The 23,206-nt window shown below is 40.2% G+C and overlaps 1 protein-coding gene across 7 annotated transcripts in view; it reads left to right on the top strand.

Moving 5' to 3' along the window:
- NF1 (neurofibromin 1) overlaps window positions 1–23,206 on the top strand; it is a 399,313-nt gene that overhangs the window by 351,247 nt on the left and 24,860 nt on the right. For 4 of the 7 annotated variants that reach the window (XM_069757802.1, XM_069757799.1, XM_069757801.1 and 1 more), the window contains 8 exons: window positions 6,713–6,844; window positions 8,985–9,120; window positions 9,933–10,090; window positions 10,233–10,355; window positions 11,350–11,480; window positions 20,299–20,399; window positions 21,172–21,314; window positions 21,908–21,954. In XM_069757802.1, coding sequence (XP_069613903.1) covers window positions 6,713–6,844; window positions 8,985–9,120; window positions 9,933–10,090; window positions 10,233–10,355; window positions 11,350–11,480; window positions 20,299–20,399; window positions 21,172–21,314; window positions 21,908–21,954 — 971 coding nt within the window. Of the gene's footprint in view, window positions 1–6,712; window positions 6,845–8,984; window positions 9,121–9,932; window positions 10,091–10,214; window positions 10,356–11,349; window positions 11,481–20,298; window positions 20,400–21,171; window positions 21,315–21,907; window positions 21,955–23,206 lie in introns of all 7 variants that reach the window. The other 3 variants (XM_069757798.1, XM_069757800.1, XM_069757796.1) reach the window with 1 other exon arrangement.

The following is a 23,206-nucleotide window of genomic DNA, read 5'->3' as shown; positions in this document are numbered from 1 at the left end:
TTCCCGACCTTGGACGTGCTAGGTACGTCCAGTCGATTTTACGCTCATAGAAGCTGTGCGCGTGATCGCCGTTGGGTGATCAGCTGATATCACAGCTGACACCCGGCTCTCACTGCCAGGAGTGGTGCCCGCACCGCTCCCAGCAGTCTAACCCCCTAAATGCTGCGATTGATATCAGTCACAACATTTAGAAGGCAGAGGAAGGGAGCCGTCTCTGCCCTCCAATTGACTCCCCTGCGACATCATTGTGGGGGTCCGATATAGTCATGATTGCATCCCGGTCACCAGGTTCTAGGATGTTGGTTAGATCATGCGCAGAGCATGAACTTGTCAGTACAGCACTGATAGTTATAAGGCATTGGAATGCTCGTTCATTTCAATGGTTTATAACAGCAATCAGAGCTGTAAAAGTCAGAAAAAAAAGCCCACCGTATATTGTACCAATAAAGTTGTATTTTTATGTAAGAAAAAACAAACAAAAAAAGTACACGTTTTGGTATCTCCACTTCCGGAACGAGCTGCCACATTGAATTGCCACTCTAGTTAACCCGTTCAGTGAACACTGTAAAAAAAAATAATAATAAGTAATGTGACGCCCAGGAGACCGGGGTACCCAGCACCGGACCAATGGGGTCTGTCTCTTGAGGGGGATGTCACGGGTGGCTTGACCCGGTGCTGTGGCCTCAGGCAATGCACAGTGTAAGGGGTATCATGAGGGAACAGGCACTTACTTGATCAGCAGCAGGTTCTCCCAGCGGTGATGATCCTGATCCTGGATAGATGGCTATTGTCCAAATGAAAGACTGAGGCACTGAAACGTTTAACCAGTTTACTTCAACATAAAGGGATTTACAATCCAGTCCTGTCACCGGAGTCTGTATGGGAACTCTGAGTTACTTTGACCCTGCCGGAGTCTTCGCCTCTTATTGTACGCAGTTTCTGTGTGGCCCTGCTGCTGTATGTGAACTGGCTGCCGGCCCAATCTGTCCCCTCCGGGCCCTGGTTCGACGGACAACCCGAGTCCTTTTATCGGCTTACCCCCTCCGGGAGTACCGCTGAACTCTGTGTCTGTTGCTGCGTCCGGCCCTAGTGAAGCTGATATCACCTCACGTTTTTCCGGTTGCTGTATTATATATAATGAATACAGCCGCGGATCCGGTATCCGTCTTTGCGCCTGTTCTGGGTAGTGATTAATGCTACCCGGTTCTCACAATGTCCTTTTTCTCTGTCCCTCTTCTCCTCAGGCCGGTGATTTGGGCCTGGAAACCGTCATAGGACTGTTAGAAATTCAGCTGTATGACCTCTCACTTTCAACTCCTTAGCCCAACTGCCAGTTCTTTACTCAGACCAGAATGGATCAAGGGGAGTCTCTGGAGCTCCCCCTTCTGGCCGGAGGTGGTAGTGCAGTCTTGCTATTTTAGTATTTGTATTTACTGTCAGTAACTATTTTTGTGGCAAATACCCCTAGGGGTGCCACATTAACAACCGATGCGTTTTCATCATACCAATGAACAAAAGGGGAAAAAAACGCAATCAAGACGACAAATGTAAATCAAAATAGTATATCTGAAAACATCATCTTGTCCCTCAAAAAAGAAGCTGCCATACTGTTTCCCATTTTCACTCGGCAGCCTCCACTACTTCTTGTTTCTGGAAAACACCCATTGAGTCAGTCATCATTACACCTGTAGATACATTTCCAAAGGGGTATAATTTAAAAAATGGGGTCACATGAGGGGGGAATATTCTGATTTTCTAGCAATTAGGGGCTCTGTATATAGAGCCTGCAAACTATTCAAGGAAAATTTGCGCTCCAGGAGGCAAATGGCACTCTATCCCTCCCGAGTCTTGGCGTATAGCTAAGCAGTACTGTACCGCCGCATATGGGGTATTTGTACATTGAGCAGAAATTGTGGGACAAATTTTGGTACCATTTTTACCCATTTCCCAGTGTGAAAATATAAAATCTGGGGCTAAAACAAAATGTTGGTAGTAAAAATGTAATTATTTTCTCTTCACTTCCCAATACAATAAAATTCTGTGGCACATATGTGGTGTCAATGTGATCACTGCACCCCTAGATGAATTAATTGACTGGTGTAGTTTGTTAAATAGTCACCTATGGGGGGGGGGGGGGGGGGGGCTGTGTCTGCTGTATGGCATCTCAGGGGCTATCCTAGTGGGTCATCGCCCCCTCAAACCATAACAGTAAAACCTACACTATAATATGGTGCTTTTTCCCTTCTGAGCTTTGCACTGTGGCTGAAAAGTAGGGTATTGGCGGGATCACAAGAATTTTTACAATGAACTGAGGTCTAATTTTTTTTCTGTTAGCCCTTAGAAAAATTAAAAACTTGGGGCTAAAACAATACTTTAGTGGTGAAAATTTACTGTATTTCTCAGTTTTAAGACACAGCGGATTATAAGACGCACCCCTCATTTTGATGAGAAAAATAGGAAAAAAACCTTTTTAATAAAATGGTGGTGCTTCTTACAATCCAGGTATCTTATTGCTTACCGGGTGGTGGTGGCTGCAGTGAAGCGGGGTCCCAGGGTTGCTGCTGGTGTTTGGTGGTGTAGGCCGCAGTGTAGCAGGGTCTCTGTTGGCAGAGGCAAGAGTGGCGCTGCTGGTGTCCTGTGGTGTGGGGTCTCCGACATTTTGTGAATGTCCTGAGCCCCCGCATTGTTTACTATGCAGTGGAGTCCAGGAAAATGGCTTCCAGGGTGGTGCATGCGCAGATGGAGATCTTGGTACCAATGGCACCAATAAAAACGTCAACTCGTCCCGCAAAAAACAAAATCTCACATGACTCTGTGGTCCAAAATATGGAAAAATTATAGCTCTCAAAATGTGGTGATGCAAAAACTATTTTTTTGCAATAAAAAGCGTCTTTTAGTGTGTGACAGCTGCCAAACATAAAAACCCGCTATAAATAGTAGATCAAACCCCCTTTATCACCCCCTTAGTTAGGGAAAAATAATAATAATAATCTTTATTTTTATATAGCGCTAACATATTCCGCAGCGCTTTACAGTTTTGCACACATTATCATCACTGTCCCCGATGGGGCTCACAATCTAAATTCCTTATCAGTATGTCTTTGGAATGTTGGAGGAAACCGGAGTACCCGGAGGAAACCCATGCAAACACGGGGAGAACATACATGGCATCGGATCTCAATTCCAGCCAATTTTGAATTGAAAAGTCAAATGGCGCTCCTTCCTTTCCGAGCGCTCCTTCCTTTCCGAGCCCTCCCATGCGCCCAAACAGTGCTTTACCTGCATATATGGGGTATCGTCGTACTCAGGACAAATTGCACAACAACTTTTGGGGTCAAATTTCTCCTGCTATCCTTGGAAAAATAAAAAATTAGGGGTGCAAAGATCATTTTTATGGAAAAAATTATTTTTTATTTTTACGGCTCCGCATTATAAACTTCTGTGAAGCACTTGGGGATTCAAAGTCCTTACCACACATCTAGATAAGTTCCTTAGGGGGTCTACTTTCCAAAATGGTGTCGCTTGGGGGTTTCCACTGTTTAAGCAAATCAGGAGCTTTCCAAAGGCGACATGACGCCTGCAGACCATTTCATCAAAGTCTGCATTCCAAACGTCACTACTTCCCTTCCGAGCCCCGACGTGTGCCCTCCAGTAGTTTTCTCCCACATATGGGGTATCAGCGTACTCAGGACAAATTGGTCAACAACTTTTGGGGTCCAATTTATTCTGTTACCCTTGGGAAAATAAAAAAATGGGGACTAAAAGATCATGTTTGTGGAACACCTGGGGATCAAAGTTCTCACCACCTATCTAGATAAGTTCCATGGGGGGGGGGGGGGTGTCTAGTTTCCAAAATGGTGTAACTTATGGGGGGTTTCCACTGTTTAGACTTATCAGGGGCTCTCCAAATGCGATATGGCATCTGATCTCAATTCCAGCCAATTCTGCGTTGAAAAAGTCTAATGGCGTTCCTTCCCTTGCGAGCTCTGCCATGCGCCCAAACAGTGGTTTACCCCCACATATGGGGTATCAGCATACTCAGGACAAATTACCCAATGCCTTTTGGGGTCCTGTTAGCCTTGTGAATATTTAAAATTAGGGGAGAAAAGATCATTTTTGTACAAAAAATATGATTTTTAATTTTTTTTATTTTACTGCTTTACGTTATAAACTTCTGTGAAGCCCTTGGGGGGTAAAAGTCTCTCCACATATCTAGATATCTAGATAAGTTCCATGGGGGGGGGGGGGGTCTAGTTTCCAAAATGATGTCACTTATGGGGCGTTTCCAATGTTCACACACATCAGGGGCTCTCCAAACGCGACATGGCGTCTGATCTCAATTCCAGCCAATTTTGCGTTGAAAAAGTCAAACAGCACTCCTTCCCTTCCGAGCTCTGCTATGTGCCCAAAAAGTTGCTCACCCCCACATATGAGGTATCAGCATACTCGGGACAAATTGTACAATTTATTTTGGGGTCCAATTTCTCCTGTTACCCTTGGGGGAAATGAAAAAAACTTGTACCTGAAATAATTCTTTGGTGAAAAAAGTTAAATGTTCATTTTTTTTTAAATAATCCAAAAATTCCTGTGAAGCACCTGAAGGATTAATAAACTTCTTGAATGTGGTTTTGCGCACCTTGAGGGATGCAGTTTTTAGAATGGTGTCACTTTCGGGTATTTTCTATCATATAGACCCCTCAAAAAAACTTCAAATGTGATGTGGTCCCTAAAAAAAAATGGTGGTGTAAAAATGAGAAATCACTGGTCAACTTTTAACCCTTATAACTCCCTAACAAAAAAAAAAATTGGTTCTAAGATTGTGTTGATGTAAAGTAGACATGTGGGAAATTTTACCTATGCATTTTGTCTGACATATCTGTGATTTAAGGGCATAAAAATTAAAAGTTGAAAAATTGTGAAATTTGCCAAATTTTCGCCAAATTTTCATTTTTTCCACAAATAAACACAAGTCATATCAAAGAAATTTTACCACTATCATGAAGTAAAATATGTCATGAGAAAGCATTCTCAGAATCACCGGGATCCGTTGAAGCGTTCCAGAGTTATAACCTCATAAAGGGACAGTGGTCAGAATTGTAAAAAATTGGCTCGGTCTATAACACGCAAAAACCACCCTTGGGGGGAAGGGGTAAAGGAGATAATTTTTCAGAGAAACCCTTTAAGAATATGTTGAGCTTGTTTGATAAAATTTCAGTTAACAAACACTCATCCTTAACCACCCACCCTCCTCCCACCCTCCATTCACCATATCCAGCACCGGCAAAGTTGACATTCCACACTGGAATGGATGGATGGATTGAAGACCCTCATGGATTTCACACTGGGTCAATTAGGTAAATACTGCAGCTTCTTATGAGAGGGAGGCATATAGAAATAGATTGTCCTCAGAAATGTGATAAGGTATGAAAGCCCTAGTTTGATTCACCTTTGATTCACTTTAGTCCACAGGGGATGAGGAGTGTGCTCTCCATAAAGTATGTGATATTTGGTGCCTGACATGGGTGTCTTATGCTCTTGGTTAGACCCATGGTATGTTAAGGGCAAGGTTAAATTTGCTAGACAGTATTAAAGAGCTTGTCCACTACATTATATAATGCGCCCATCGATTTACATCTAGTAAATAAGTATTTTTGTAAATACATACTGCTGCCATATGTGCTTGTGAGCGACGCTATTGCTGCCCGCTCAGTCTTCATCACATGACCCCAGCTGCAGCCGCCGCTTTTTCTCATGTCAACTTCCGGACTTTCTTGATTCACCCAGATGTGACCCAGTCGCACGCACCCCCTGATTGACTGTGCTGTGTGCAGTGTTTCACCACACGTCACAGCCCAGTATCCAGCACACACATTCCCTCCTCTGCTTTCATTGGCCGCAAGCGTGCCCTGGATATCGGGTTGTGACGTGCAGTCTAACGCCAACCACAGCCCAGTCAATCGGGGGATGCATGCGACTGGGCATGCCAGGGCGAGTCAAGGAAGTTTTGGAAGTTGACGTGACTTCAGCGAATGTCATCATAACATAAATAAGGTGCCATTGTTTTCATTACGCTACATTAAAGGGGTTGTCTGGGCAAATAATATTGGATACATAATATCAAATTTGTGGGCAATCTTACCCACAGCACCCTCATCGATCAGCTCCTTATAAGCCTCAGTGACCAGATGTAAATATTGAACTGAGCTGCACAGTTCAGCGTGTAGTGTTCTGTGCTGAAAACTGCGGGTCAGTTCCTATTCTTTCACGCAGAAGCTAATCTGCAGTTCTCAGCTGAATGTGACCTCATTGTTGCATCAAGTCAACACAGATTTATGGTGAACAGTTTAAAATTAGACGGCCTGTTGAATCCTGCAGCATCACAAACCTAACATTTGCCCTTGTCTCTCTGCTACACTTTCTCACTGTGCCTAAAATGATGCATGTGGAATATAAATATTAAATCCGTATTAAAGGGATAGACCACTAGTGGCCAGCTACTTCCCAACACCTACACTGACTTTTTCTCTGATGTCGGCACCATATCTTCGAACATTTATGGCCGTGTTCTGTCAGCGTCAGAGGAATGGCACCGATCTGAGAAAGAAGTACTGTATATATTTTTGTTTTTTCTGTTTTGCAGTTTAGCTATTAGGGGATGGATAACCCCTTTAAGACAATCTTTTAAATGACTGTAAATAATTGAATTCATTAGGTTATCGACATCCCTCTCCTACTACTGTGGCAAGAACAGTACGGATCCTTCACACTTTGCTTGCCCTTGTAAACAAACACAGGAATTGTGATAAGTTTGAAGTCAATACTCAGAGTGTTGCTTATTTAGCAGGTAAGCGGTTTTTCTCTTGCCATTTTCTCGACTAAACCGTTTTGCTTTTTCTTTTTACAGAGCCAGTGTAGAAATTGTGTTTGTGGAGATGTTCTGCTCTTGTGCTTCTAGGAAGAATACATCATGTTCTGATACGTGGTCCAGTAGAACATGGCAACAACTTTTCTTTGTTTATTAAGGAATACAAAGTATGAAGTTAATGGGGTTATCCGGGTTTGGGATGTGTCTGCTGTCACTCAGTGACTGTAGATATCTGAATGCTCACAGCATGTGCACCACATGCAGATAGGGTTCTCTGGTCCTGGCGGTGAAAATAAACGAACACGTGACTACAAGTATGGAATTGGCATACTTACGGCCACATTCTGACTAGACGTGGGCGGCCTCACTTGATACAAATGAATTGAGCAGGGCCGTGAAACATCAGATCGGCCCGTGACCGCATGTATGCAAATCACATACTTGTGGTCACATGACCTCCCACTCTCACCACTGGCACTAGAGACGTGCAGTGCACGCTATGCAGATTGAAAAGTCTGCAGACATATATAGTGGAGATACAGAACATATACATTCTCTATGACTATATGGAAATTTAATATGGATGTGGGCATGTGCACAGTCATACAAGTTTCTGGTTCTATTAGACTACAGCACATTTTTCTCTAATATTTCTAATCAATTTTCCAATTGGCATGTTAAAGGATATGCTATCAGTGCAAATCATGAAATCCTTGCAGTTTTTACACTGAGCATTGCACCATATAATTGGCTGGATTAGCAGGATTGCAGCGGATAGTATAGATAACATGGGATCACACCATTTACAATCGGAGATGATCGCAGATCACCTCCTCCCCCTCCCGGCCTCCACATTGATCTTTGCACAGATCACAGAGCATGTCTAAAAAACTCACATAAGTCACTGAACATCTCTGACCTATTGTAGCTCTTGACTTTCATGTCTCTGTACGCTGATATACTGTAGCTCAGAGAAGATGACCACTCCCAAAATCATGGCAATGAAAAAAATCTACCCTCAAAAAGGCCATATAAAAAAAAACGGTATTATCTTGTTTAAATTGATAAAAATACTGTAGGTAATGCAACATAAGTTTATCTGCAACTAAAAAACGGAGTAGCAACAAGCCACAACATATGAATAAAAATATAAATTTTATTACAAAATTACAATAAAAACGCATAAGACAAAATCCATATAAACACAATACATTAAACTGGAGGAAAAAGAAGGTACCGTAAGTTGGGGGTGGGTGGAGGGTCAAGACATAAATGGACCTATGAAAGCTGGGTGGATAAATATCCCAAATATACAAGGACAATACTACATAAGTCATTACCACAATGAAAAATTAAGCCCAAGTATCAAAACCACAGCAAAGTACGTCACCATATAGAAGCTTACCCATAATAGGTCCGACCGCAGCAGCCTTCCCTGACAGCCCCTGATGCGCGTTTCACGTGTTCAGCTTTATCAAAAGGGAATAGATGTATTTGATAAAGCTGAACACGCAAAACGGGGGGGGGGGGGGGGGGGGCTGCTGCGGTTGGGAAATTTATAGTTGTATTCATATGTTGTTGCTTGTTGCTACTCCGTTTTTTCAGTTGTAGGTTAATATATTTGGAGTACTCCACTTTGTTTATAATTTTTGTTATGGTGGGGGAGAGCTTGATATTAATAAGCTCTTGGCCCCGTTATTTAATTGATGATATTTTATTATCTTTTCAAAACATAAGTTAATCTGTAGCCTTATTTATTCTATTAAGACAGTATCCTCAATAAAGTCTGAGATGTTAGTAAATTGCAGTGGTCTAGTTGGGAACATTGTTGGCATAGGGGCTTCTTCTATGTTCCTGTAACAGACCCCTTTTAGTCATGATTCACAGTTGGTAAATGTTTAGCTAACTGTCGTTAAATGCATGTGAATGGGATTTTACAAAACCATAGTTACAGAACCCTGGCCACATGTTGCAGAATCATGTACAAATTTGTGGCAAACTCCGTATGTAAACAGACTCCTGTTAATTAGACTGAGGTCACAAGAATAAAAATGACCTTTCTAAAAGCGAATAATGAATTTTCATGTGTCGTTCATGTGTTTCTCTTCTATGTTTGTAGCATTACTTACAGTGTCTGAAGAGGTGAGGAGTCGCTGCAGCTTGAAACACAGAAAATCACTGTTACTCACAGATGTTTCAATGGAAAATGTTCCTATGGATACATATCCGATGCACCACAGTGATCCCACCTGCAGGTCATTGTCCCATCTATACTCAAAAAATCATCAGTTGTATGCAGAGGTTTTTATATTAAATGTATGATCCAAAAATCCCATAGTTATGAAGGGGAACATTTCCCATTGATTAAATCATGTTTTTATTTTAAGTTTTTTTTCTATACAGTTTCTTTTTAACATTATACATGATTTTTATACTTAAATTGCAATTTTTACTTTGGCCGCTCGGCCTTATACTAGACTCACTTCCTGTTTGTTACAAAAGACTTTTCAGTAATCTCAATATCATGACAGACTGGTATACAGTAGATACCGCAAGATCCACCATTCACCCACCGTAGGTAATGGGCACATCTCACCTCCTCTTTCATTCACAATGACCAGATGAGAGCATGTGCAGAAAATACTTGTATCCGTCAGTAGTCAGATCCAGTCTGTTGCTGCTTCTGTCCATGTAGCTGCTGAAAAGAACAAGAAGTGCGTCACTAATAGGACTAGTGGACAGTGTGGAAATCGCATTATTTCAGCGTTTTTTAGTACATCAGCGATATGATAAATTGAAAAGAAAATTATTATATTAGTTTTAAAACATACATTTACATAGATATTTGATTTAGACAATAGGACAATAGCCTATTCCCTTTAAGATATATATATATATATATATATATATGTGTGTGTGTGTGTATATATATATATACATATATATGTGTGTATATATATATATGTATATATATATATATGTGTATATATATATGTATATGCATTAATGATAATAAATTTTGTTGTCAAGGTCAACTCCTCTGACATTTGTATCTTAAATTCCTCAGAACACTAAAGGAGAATCAACCGTGGTCATCCCCTAAAGGGTCTGGAATGCACCTAGCTGCAAGCTACCCCACAGTTGGGCAGGTTAGCCCACGGACTAGGAAGTCTATGAGTCTGGACATGGGGCAGCCGTCACAAGCAAACACTAAAAAACTCTTGGGTAAGTCATACAAATGTAAAATACAATAGGGTCTATTACTTCATCTGGGTGGGGGGTACATATTCTTCATATTTAATATCAAAAGTATGCTGTGAAACACAACCCGGTTTTACTTTAGATTCAGCTATGCTCCATGTTTTAGGTACAAGGAAAAGCTTTGATCATTTAATATCGGACACTAAGGCACCTAAAAGGCAGGAGATTGAATCTGGCATCACTACACCTCCGAAAATGAGGAGAGTAGCAGAGAACGATTATGATATTGGTGAGTTTCTAACTTAATGGAAATACCTAAACTACAGTCACCCTGCACATGTGGTCTTTCATCTGGTGGACTCTGAGTCCTCAATGTTGTCTATATGTCATCTAGTGCACTTCTCACCCCGCTGCTCAGTTATGTCACTTGTAGAGCTGAGTAGATGGCTTCATGCAACCCTGGTCCAGGTCAATGTTCTCTGGGAATTAAAGAGCGCTGTATCAATTTCCTGAGCTTTTGGGTTCCCCAGCTCAACTTTTGAGTCGTCTCGCCAGTCCAGCTAATCATAAGCTGCGCCTGGGATCCTGAATGGTAAAGATATTCAGGCAGCTCTTTTCCATGTCCAGAGACTGCTGACTTGGACCATGGACCGGGGTCTCAATGCACTCATTTCTAGTCACATGCCATTGCTGTCTAATCCATTCTTTGAAAATTTGCCGCCTGCCATATGGCTTTTGGCTACAGGGTGTGTGTATATGTTCACACTGTAAAATATATATTTATATATTTATTTACACCCACATATAGGTATAATTATAGATATAATATAGTATGTTCACCTAGCCGTATTTTCGGTCCAAGTGTTGGCTGTGAGAAAGCTGACCTCACACGGACAGCACTTAATCTATTGTTACTCACTTGGGCTGTTCAGATGATGGTCATTCTACAGACTAGATAAATGTATAAAAAAAATTGTAGCATGCACAAGTCTAGAATTCTAATTTCTTTAGTGCGCAAAACAAATCATATCCCACATATATCATCGATAGAACATCCAATTTTTATCTCTACATTAAAATTCTTAAAATAAAATTTAGAAGACCAAATAAAGTTTTCAAACTGCTGATGTATAAAAATAAATGCGTTGCAGATGTATGACAATATAGATCACAAATCGTCTGTGTTGATTTTTTTTCTGGATGCTTAGCCTATTACCAGGATTTGTGAATGAAGGGCAAAGCACGATAAATTAGCTCCATTACTTCATGTTCTTTTCTTTTAGATACTCCAAGAATATCATCCCCTCAACAGCATCCTCATCTGCGGAAAGTATCTGTCTCCGAGTCAAATGTGCTTTTGGATGAGGAAGTTTTGACTGACCCTAAAACCCAAGCTCTGTTGCTGACTGTGCTTGTAAGATTGTTTTCTTTCTTTTTTGATGGATTGTTTGACAATTCATTATTTCATGATGAGCTTCACATTAGCAGCGGCCTCTTTTACAACCTGGAACAACAATTAGAGCCAGCATGAGCTTTTGAGTTTATTTTATCAGCATCATACCATTCATACAAGTAAATATATATTTTGTATTCTGCTCATATGCTGTTCAGTAGTGCCATGGTCATGCCTATTGCGGTATGCCACTGATATCACAGCAATAATAAGAAACACTAACAACAAAAACAAATGGTAATGATCATGATGTAATTAGATTCATGTTTGAAAATATGTATACCCCATGTGTGTGTAGTAGACTATACCGGACCTATCGTCATGAGACAGAGACGAACAAAGGAAAAACGACGATAAAGTAGTCCAAAAATAGGCGAATCAATTGTGTTTTATTGCTAAAGGCATAACAACTGGTGTGGAGAGAGAGGATATAAAAATTGTATATCAAACTGGTAAATATCTGCTGTATACTAAAACCACACATCTCATGGATATGGCTGTATATGGCAAACAGTTACGCATAGTGTTGCTGGTGTTTGTACACTTAAATCACTGACCGTAATGCCACAGAGATATATACATACAGTGGGTAAGGAAAGTATTCAGACCCCTTTAAATTTTTCACTCTGTTTCATTGCAGTCATTTGATAAATTCAAAAAAGTTCAATTTTTTTTTCTTATTAATGTACACGCTGCGCCCCATCTTGACTGGAAAAAAAACAGAAATGTAATAATTTTTGCAAATGTATGAAAAAAGAAAAACTGAAATATCACATAGTCATAAGTATTCAGACCCTATTGCTCAGTATTGAGTAGAAGCACCCTTTTGAGCTAGTACAGCCATGAGTCTTCATGGGAATGATGCAACACGTTTTTCACACCTAGATTTGGGGATCCTCTGCCATTCTTCCATGCAGATCCTCTGCAGTTCCGTCAGGTTGGATGGTGAACGTTGGTGGACAGCCATTTTCAGGTCTCTCCAGAGATGCCCAATTGGGTTTAGGTCAGGGCTCTGGCTGGGCCAGTCAGGAATGGTCACAAGGTTGTTCTGAAGCCACTCCTTTGTTATTTTAGCTGTGTGCTTAAGGTCATTGTCTTGTTGGAATGTGAACCTTTGGCCAAGTCTGAGGTCCAGAGGACTCTGGAAGAGGTTTTCATCCAGGATATCTCTGTACTTGGCCGCATTCATGTTTCCTTCAATGGCAACCAGTCGTCCTGTCCCTACAGCTGAAAAACACCCCCATAGCATGATGCTGCCATCACCATGTTTCACTGTTGGGATTGTACTGGGCAGATAATGAGCAGTGCCTGGTTTTCTCCACACATACCACTTAGAATTATCTCCAAAAAGGTCTATCTTCGTCTCATTAGACCAGAGAATCTTATTTCTCATAGTCTGGGAGTCATTCATCTGTTGTTTTTTTTTTTGTTTTGTTTTTTTAGCAAACTCTACGTATGTGGGCTTTCATATGTCTTGCACTGAGAGGCTTCCGCCGGGCCTCTATGCCATAAAGGCCCAACTGGTCGAGGCCAGCAGTGATAGTTGACTTTGTGGAATTTGCTCCCATCTCCCTACTGCACCTCTGGAACTCAGCCACAGTGATCTTGGGGTTCTTCTTCACCTCTCTCACCAAGGCTCTTCTCCCATGATTGCTCAGTTGAGCTGGACGGCCAGGTCTCGGGAGACTTCTGGTGCTCTCAATCTTCGTCCATTTAAGGATTATGGAGGCCACTAAGCTCTTAGGAACCTTGAGTACTGCAGTAATTCTTTTGTAACCTTGGCCAGATCTGTGCCTTGCCACAATTGTCTCTCAGCTCCTTGGTCAGTTCCTTTAATCTCATGACTCTCATTAGGTCTGACATGCACTGTGAGCTGTGAGGTCTTATATGGACAGGTGTGTGCCTTTCCAAATCAAGTCCTATCAGTTTAATTAAGTACAGCTGGCCTCCAATGATGGAGTAGAACCATCTCAAGGAGGATCGCAAGGAAATAAAAAGCATGTGACTTAAATATGAGTGTCTGAGCAAAGGGTCTGAAAACTTATGACCATGTGATATTTCAGTTTAGTTTTTTTTTTATTAAATTTGCAAAAATTTCTACATTTCTGGGGGGATTTTCAGACTGTGCAAGATACCGCTAGAGTCCAGAGGAGTGCACGTGTCCTCCCTGCGCACCCATCTTGGCTCTGGCTGTATCTTGCACAGTCTGCGTACGTAATGCCCGCCATTTATGTTGCCACAATGGCCAGGCACATGGCTCTAAATGGTGGAAAGATAGTGTGAGAGATATATATTGTAATTACTTTCCTTATGTAAGTATGGCATTTCTTACTTAATGATTGCTGCAGCATATGGTCAGTGATTTAAGTGTACAAACACCAGCAACACTATGTATAACTGTTTGCCATATACAGCCATATCCATAAGATGTGTGTGTTTAGTATTTACAGCAGATATTTAACAGTTTGATACACAATTTTTATATCCCCTCTACCCACACCAGTTGTTATGCTTTTAGCAATAAAGTACAATTGATTCACCTATTTTTGGACTACTTTCTTTGTTTTTCCTTTGTTAGGCTAAGTTCACGCTTGCGTTTGGCTGGTCTGCGTATGGCTGCGTACTTCCTCCCTTAAGCCCCGCCTACACTCCGCCTACTTCCGCATACGTCTTGCGTACTTATCTTTAACATTGGGTACAAAGGGACATGCGTTGTATGCGAATGCGTTCGCATGTGGCGTTTTGACATGTCCGCCGACTGCACGGGAACGCAACATAGGCGGAGCTTAAGGGAGGAAGTACGCAGCCATACGCAGACCAGCCAAACGCAAGTGTGAACCCAGCCTTAGTGTATCACTGCAATAATATAGACCTGCGTCATGCTACATTCACTTTACACACCCGCATCATGCTATATGCACTATAGTAATATACACCCGCATCATGCTATATGCACTATAGTAATATACACCCACATCATGCTTATATGCACTATAGTAATATACACCCGCATCATGCTATATGCACTATAGTAATATACACCCGCATAATGCTATATGTACTATAGTAATACACACCCGCGTCATGATATATGTACTATAGTAATATACAGCCGCATCATGCTATATGCAATATAGTAATATACACCCGCATCATGCTATATGCACTATAGTAATATACACCCACATCATGCTATATGCACTATAGTAATATACACCCGCATCATGCTATATGCACTATAGTAATATACACCCGCATAATGCTATATGTACTATAGTAATACACACCCGCGTCATGATATATGTACTATAGTAATATACAGCCGCATCATGCTATATGCACTATAGTAATATACACCCGCATCATGCTATATGCACTATAGTAATATACAGCCGCATCATGCTATATGCACTATAGTAATAAACATCCGCATCATGCTATGTGCACTATAGTAATATACACCCGCATCATGCTATATGCACTATAGTAATATACAGCCGCATCATGCTATATGCACTATAGTAATATACAGCCGCATCATGCTATATGCACTACAGTAATATACACCCGCATCATGCTATATGCACTATAGTAATATACACCCGCATCATGCTATATGCACTATAGTAATATACACCCGCATCATGCTATATGCACTATAATAATATACACCCGCATAATGCTATATGTACTATAGTAATATACACCCGCGTCATGATATATGTACTATAGTAATATACACCCGCATCATGCTATATGCACTATAGTAATATACACCCGCATCATGCTATATGCACTATAGTAATATACATCCGCATCATGCTATGTGCACTATAGTAATATACACCCGCATCATGCTATATGCACTATAGTAATATACAGCCGCATCATGCTATATGCACTATAGTAATATACAGCCGCATCATGCGCTATAGTAATATACAGCCGCATCATGCTATATGTACTATAGTAATATACACCCGCATCATGCTATATGCACTATAGTAATATACAGCCGCATCATGCTATGTGCACTATAGTAATATACACCCGCATCATGCTATATGCACTATAGTAATATACAGCCGCATCATGCTATATGCACTATAGTAATATACAGCCGCATCATGCTATATGTACTATAGTAATATACACCCGCATCATGCTATATGCACTATAGTAATATACACCCGCATCATGCTATATGTAATATAGTAATATACACCCGCATCATGCTATATTTACTACAGTAATATGCACCCGCATCATGCTATATGCACTATAGTAATATACAGCCGCATCATGCTATATGCACTACAGTAATATACACCCGCATCATGCTATATGCACTATAGTAATATACACCCGCATCATGCTATATGCACTATAGTAATATACACCCGCATCATGCTATATGCACTATAATAATATACACCCGCATAATGCTATATGTACTATAGTAATATACACCCGCGTCATGATATATGTACTATAGTAATATACACCCGCATCATGCTATATGCACTATAGTAATATACACCCGCATCATGCTATATGCACTATAGTAATATACATCCGCATCATGCTATGTGCACTATAGTAATATACACCCGCATCATGCTATATGCACTATAGTAATATACAGCCGCATCATGCTATATGCACTATAGTAATATACAGCCGCATCATGCGCTATAGTAATATACAGCCGCATCATGCTATATGTACTATAGTAATATACACCCGCATCATGCTATATGCACTATAGTAATATACAGCCGCATCATGCTATGTGCACTATAGTAATATACACCCGCATCATGCTATATGCACTATAGTAATATACAGCCGCATCATGCTATATGCACTATAGTAATATACAGCCGCATCATGCTATATGTACTATAGTAATATACACCCGCATCATGCTATATGCACTATAGTAATATACACCCGCATCATGCTATATGTAATATAGTAATATACACCCGCATCATGCTATATTTACTACAGTAATATGCACCCGCATCATGCTATATGCACTATAGTAATATACAGCCGCATCATGCGCTATAGTAATATACAGCCGCATCATGCTATAGGCACTATAGCAGTGGCAGCTAACCTATGGCACACATGCCAGATTGGGCACCCAGAGCCTTCTCAGCCCCTCGCCATCTCCCTCATCATTAGCACTCTCCCATCAGTCTGTACGCGGGCTGAGGAGAGTGGTGGTGTTAGTGCCCACAGGTAGGATTGTGATATATGAAAGGACCAGATCAGAGCAGGAACTGGCAGAAGTAAGTAGTTACCGTATATACTCTTGTATAAGCCGAGTTTTTCAGCACAGAAGAACAGACCTTCACTACACTTAGTGGCTAGTATCTTAGGCTTGGAGTGCAGTGCTTACAAGCTCTTTGACATTGACTCTATAGCACGCTAATGTACGAGTTGTCTTTCAAATCTAAAACCTCAGTATTCAGGTTACTAAGTGGGTTTTGGATTGCGGTTTGGGCACTCGGATCTCTAAAAGGTTCGCCATCACTAGACTATAGTAATATAGACCTGCATCATGCTATATGCACTGTACTAATATAGACCTGCATTACGCTATATGCACTGTAGTAATATAGACCTGCATCATTCTGTATGCACTGTAGTAATATAGACCTTCATCATGCATTATACACGGTAGTATTATAGACCTGCATAATGCTCAATACACTGTAGTATTATAGACCTGCCTCGTGCTATATGCATTGTAGTAATATAGACCTGCATCATTCTGTATGCACTGTAGTAATATAGACCTGCCTCATGCTATATGCGCTGTAGTAATATAGACCTGCATCATGCTATATGCGCTGTAGTAATATAGACCTGCATCATGCTAAATACACTATAGTATTATAGACCTGCCTCGTGCTATATGCATTGTAGTAATATAGACCTGTATCATTCTGTATGCACTGTAGTAATATAGACCTGCCTCATGCTATATGCGCTGTAGTAATATAGACCTGCCTCATGCTAAATACACTATAGTATTATAGACCTGCCTCGTGCTATATGCACTGTAGTAATATAGACCTGCATCATTCTGTATGCACTGTAGTAATATGGACCTTCATCATGCATTATACACGGTAGTATTATAGACCTGCATAATGCTCAATACACTGTAGTATTATAGACCTGCCTCGTGCTATATGCACTGTAGTAATACAGATCTGCATCATTCTGTATGCACTGTAGTAATATAGACCTGCATCATGCTATATGTACTGTAGTAATATAGAACTGCATCATGCGATATACACTGTAGTAATATAGACCTGCATCATGTTATATGTACTGTAGTAATATAGACCTGCATCATGCTATATACACCGTAGTAATATAGACCTGCATCATGCTATATACACCGTAGTAATATAGACCTGCATCATGTTATATGTACTGTAGTAATATAGACCTGCATCATGCTATATGTACTGTAGTAATATAGACCTGCATCATGCTATATACACCGTAGTAATATAGACCTGCATCATGCTATATACACTGTAATATAGACCTGCATCATGTTATATGCACTGTAGTAATATAGACCTGCATCATGCTATATGTACTGTAGTAATATAGACCTGCATCATGCTATATACACCGTAGTAATATAGACCTGCATAATGCTATATGCACTGTAATATAGACCTGCATCATGTTATATGCACTGTAATAATATAGACCTGCATCATGCTATATACACCGTAGTAATATAGACCTGCATCATGCTATATACACTGTAGTAATATAGACCTGCATCATGCTATATACACCGTAGTAATATAGATCTGCATCATTCTGTATGCACTGTAGTAATATAGACCTGCATCATGCTATATGTACTGTAGTAATATAGACCTGCATCATGTTATATGTACTGCAGTAATATAGACCTGCATCATGCTATATGTACTGTAGTAATATAGACCTGCATCATGCGATATACACTGTAGTAATATAGACCTGCATCATGTTATATGTACTGTAGTAATATAGACCTGCATAATGCTATATGCACTGTAATAATATAGACCTGCATCATGTTATATGCACTGTAATAATATAGACCTGCATCATGCTATATACACCGTAGTAATATAGACCTGCATCATGCGATATACACTGTAGTAATATAGACCTGCATCATGTTATATGTACTGTAGTAATATAGACCTGCATCATGTTATATGTACTGTAGTAATATAGACCTGCATCGTGCTATATATACCGTAGTAATATAGACCTGCATCATGCTATATACACCGTAGTAATATAGACCTGCATCATGCTATATACACCGTAGTAATATAGACCTGCATCATGTTATATGTACTGTAGTAATATAGACCTGCATCATGCTATATGTACTGTAGTAATATAGACCTGCATCATGCTATATACACCGTAGTAATATAGACCTGCATCATGCGATATACACTGTAGTAATATAGACCTGCATCATGTTATATGTACTGTAGTAATATAGACCTGCATCATGCTATATGCACTGTAATAATATAGACCTGCATCATGCTATATACACCGTAGTAATATAGACCTGCATCATGCTATATACACCGTAGTAATATAGACCTGCATCATGCTATATACACCGTAGTAATATAGACCTGCATCATGCTATATACACCGTAGTAATATAGACCTGCATCATGCGATATACACTGTAGTAATATAGACCTGCATCATGTTATATGTACTGTAGTAATATAGACCTGCATCATGCTATATACACCGTAGTAATATAGACCTGCATCATGCTATATACACCGTAGTAATATAGACCTGCATCATGCTATATACACCGTAGTAATATAGACCTGCATCATGCGATATACACTGTAGTAATAGACCTGCATCATGTTATATGTACTGTAGTAATATAGACCTGCATCATGCTATATACACCGTAGTAATATAGACCTGCATTATGCTATATACACCGTAGTAATATAGACCTGCATCATGCTATATACACCGTAGTAATATAGACCTGCATCATGCTATATACACCGTAGTAATATAGACCTGCATCATGCGATATACACTGTAGTAATATAGACCTGCATCATGTTATATGTACTGTAGTAATATAGACCTGCATCATGCTATATACACCGTAGTAATATAGATCTGCATCATGCTATATACACTGTAGTAATATAGACCTGCATCATGTTATATGTACTGTAGTAATATAGACCTGCATCATGCTATATACACCGTAGTAATATAGACCTGCATCATGCTATATACACCGTAGTAATATAGACCTGCATCATGCTGTATACACCGTAGTAATATAGACCTGCATCATGCGATATACACTGTAGTAATATAGACCTGCATCATGCGATATACACCGTAGTAATATAGACCTGCATCATGCTATATACACCGTAGTAATATAGACCTGCATCATGCTATATACACCGTAGTAATATAGACCTGCATCATGCTATATACACCGTAGTAATATAGACCTGCATCATGCTATATACACCGTAGTAATATAGACCTGCATCATGCGATATACACTGTAGTAATATAGACCTGCATCATGTTATATGTACTGTAGTAATAGACCTGCATCATGCTATATATACCTTACTAATATAGACCTGCATCGTGTTATATGCACTGTGGTAATATAGACCTGCATAATGCTATATGCACTGTATGTTCATTTCTGCAGGCTACGCTTGTAAAATACACTACAGATGAGTTTGATCAGCGTATCCTTTATGAATACTTAGCTGAAGCCAGTGTGGTCTTCCCCAAAGTGTTTCCAGTGGTGTAAGTATCTCTCATTTACAAATACTCTGACAAGCCATTTTATGTATTATACTGAGGGAATATAATCTCATCTGCAACGCTACAAGCTAATAACACAACCTCTTCCGTGTATTTGCACTTCTAAATTTGCTACTAATAGCTACTAGAATCATATTATACCAAAGGATTGGATATATTTTTTCCATATGATACATCAGGGATTTTGCTATAGTGTTTATTGTGGCACTTTTATTTATTTTACCATTAGATTTTTACCTCTCCAGAGACAATCACTTTTAGGGCATGTGCACACGATGCGGAAAACGCTGCGGATCTGCAGCATTTTTCCATGAGTTTACATTACAATGTAAACCTATGGGGGAAAAAAATGCTGTGCACATGCTGCGGAAAAAAAGTGCGGAAACGCAGCGGTTTACATTCCGCAGCATGTCACTTCTTTCTGTGGATTCCACAGCGGTTTTACAGCTGCTCCAATAGAAAACTGCAGTTGTAAAACCGCAGTGAAATCCGCAGAAAAACCGCGGTAAATCTGCAGCAAAAACGCAGCGGTTTTTTCCCTGCAGATTTATCAAATCCGCTGCGGAAAACTGGACCATTATACGTGTGCACATAGCCTAAGTATCAGTCCCGACACCCCTGATAAATGGGTGCTGATATTGTTTTGAACTTTTTACTATTGGGGCGTTGATCCTGAAAATGTAAAATTTGTGTTCATTATGTTGGTTCTGTTTCAGTTGTAAAATGTTCTAAGTGGTTTTTTTTTGTATTTCAGACACAATTTATTGGACTCCAAGATCAACACCCTTCTGTCATTGTGTCAAGACCCCAATTTATTGAATCCCATACATGGGATTGTGCAAAGTGTGGTGTACCATGAAGAATCTCCTCCACAGTATCAACCATCTTACCTGCAAAGTAAGCCTAAAGTGCTGTGAACTTGCTTGCTGTCTTTAATCAGTCACGATCCGGGTACTGGATTACAGCGGTTTCTGAATTAATCGTACCAGTAAACCATCCATTTTTTTGTTTCTCTTATTCGACCATATTAAAGAATATACCGTAGACTTCTTAGAGGAATGTTCCTTGCTTACCTCTCTTTGAGTGAGAGCTCAGCGGCTCTTGCAAACCCAATTGATTTCTTGCACAGATTTGAGCAACCAGAGTATGTGACTGCAGCTTACCACAACAATAGCTGCTGGTTATCCAGAAAATTACAGAATCTATTCAATGCTAGGCCACTCTTGTTTTCTGAAGGCTGCACAACCGCTCTATACCCATTCAATAGTCCGTGATTGTTCTTTACCTAGAAAACCTATAACATACTACTTGTAGCACCTCTAATGTGCCTGTTGTCAGTCTGTTACTATCCCAGGAAGACCTTTGTTTAGCTATTCTTGGAAAGCATGTGTTTCCATATCTTGCTTTCTGTAATTCTGGTCATCAATTTTGTATATTTACAGTTTTCCTCAAATCCTTTATCAATTGCTTATTTGTTTTTACCTTTGCAGGTTTTGGATTTAATGGATTGTGGAGGTTTGCTGGTCCTTTCTCAAAGGTAAAGAATATTAATGTGAAGTGCTTCAATGCAAAGTTTATACTTTGCCATTACTTTGCAAATTCTTGGTTTATTTATAACAAGTGGATTTATGATTAGCATAACAAAATAGAACAAAATCATGGTTCTCCAGTAAAAGGAAGAAATAAAACTAAAGGAAATGTCATCATAAATAAAAGACTATATATATTTAACAAATCACAATCATTTTTATTAAGTACATAATTCCCAAAAAGAATTAAAATAGCTATTGTCTTATTGCAGTAACAGAACAGAAACCTACAATGTTAAGGACATGTGCTCGCAAGCATGTGTAGTAGGAAGCTCTGGTGCTGTGACATGCAAATAACCTAAACCATGTGCCATCAGCATTGAGAAAGACCAAGCAGCTACTTCTTAGCCACCTCAGCTTCCATGGTATCTCCACTATTCAGAACAGACATGGTAGACAGCAGTGTGAGCAGCCTGTTCTTACTACAGAACCCCTGGTAAACAGCAATGTGAGCAGCCTCTTACTTTAGCATACATTGTATCTTCAGTAGTAGATCAGATAGGGTGGACAGTAATGTGAATAACATCTTATCTCAGCACCCTTGGTATCTCCAGTATTATATCATCGTGACAGGGTGGACAGCAGTGTGAGCAGTCTCCTCTTACCCCAGTATTCCTGGTATCTCCAGTATTATATCATGTGGACAGCAGTGTGAGCAGCCCCTTTTCCCCAGTATCCCTGGTATCTCCAGTATTATATCATGTAGACAGGGTGGCCAGCAGTGTGAGCAGCCTCCTCTTACCCAGTTCCCATGGTATATCCAGTATTATATCATGTAGACAGGGTGGACAGCAGTGTGAGCAGCCTCCTCTTATCCCAGTTCCCATGGTATATCCAGTATTATATCATGTAGACAGGGTGGCCAGCAGTGTGAGCAGTCTCCTCTTACCCCAGTTCCCATGGTATATCCAGTATTATATCATGTAGACAGGGTGGACAGCAGTGTGAGCAGCCTCCTCTTATCCCAGTTCCCATGGTATATCCAGTATTATATCATGTAGACAGGGTGGACAGCAGTGTGAGCAGTCTCCTCTTACCCCAGTATCCCTGGTATCTCCGGTATTATATCATGTAGACAGGATGGACAGCAGTGTGAGCAGCCTCCTCTTACCCCAGTTCCCATGGTATATCCAGTATTATATCATGTAGACCGGGTGGACAGCAGTGTGAGCAGCCTCCTCTTACCCCAGTATTCCTGGT

This window comes from Ranitomeya imitator, chromosome 3 (genome assembly GCF_032444005.1).
Source record: "Ranitomeya imitator isolate aRanImi1 chromosome 3, aRanImi1.pri, whole genome shotgun sequence".
Lineage (NCBI taxonomy): Eukaryota > Metazoa > Chordata > Amphibia > Anura > Dendrobatidae > Ranitomeya > Ranitomeya imitator.
This window is presented reverse-complemented; position numbering and strand designations above follow the sequence as displayed.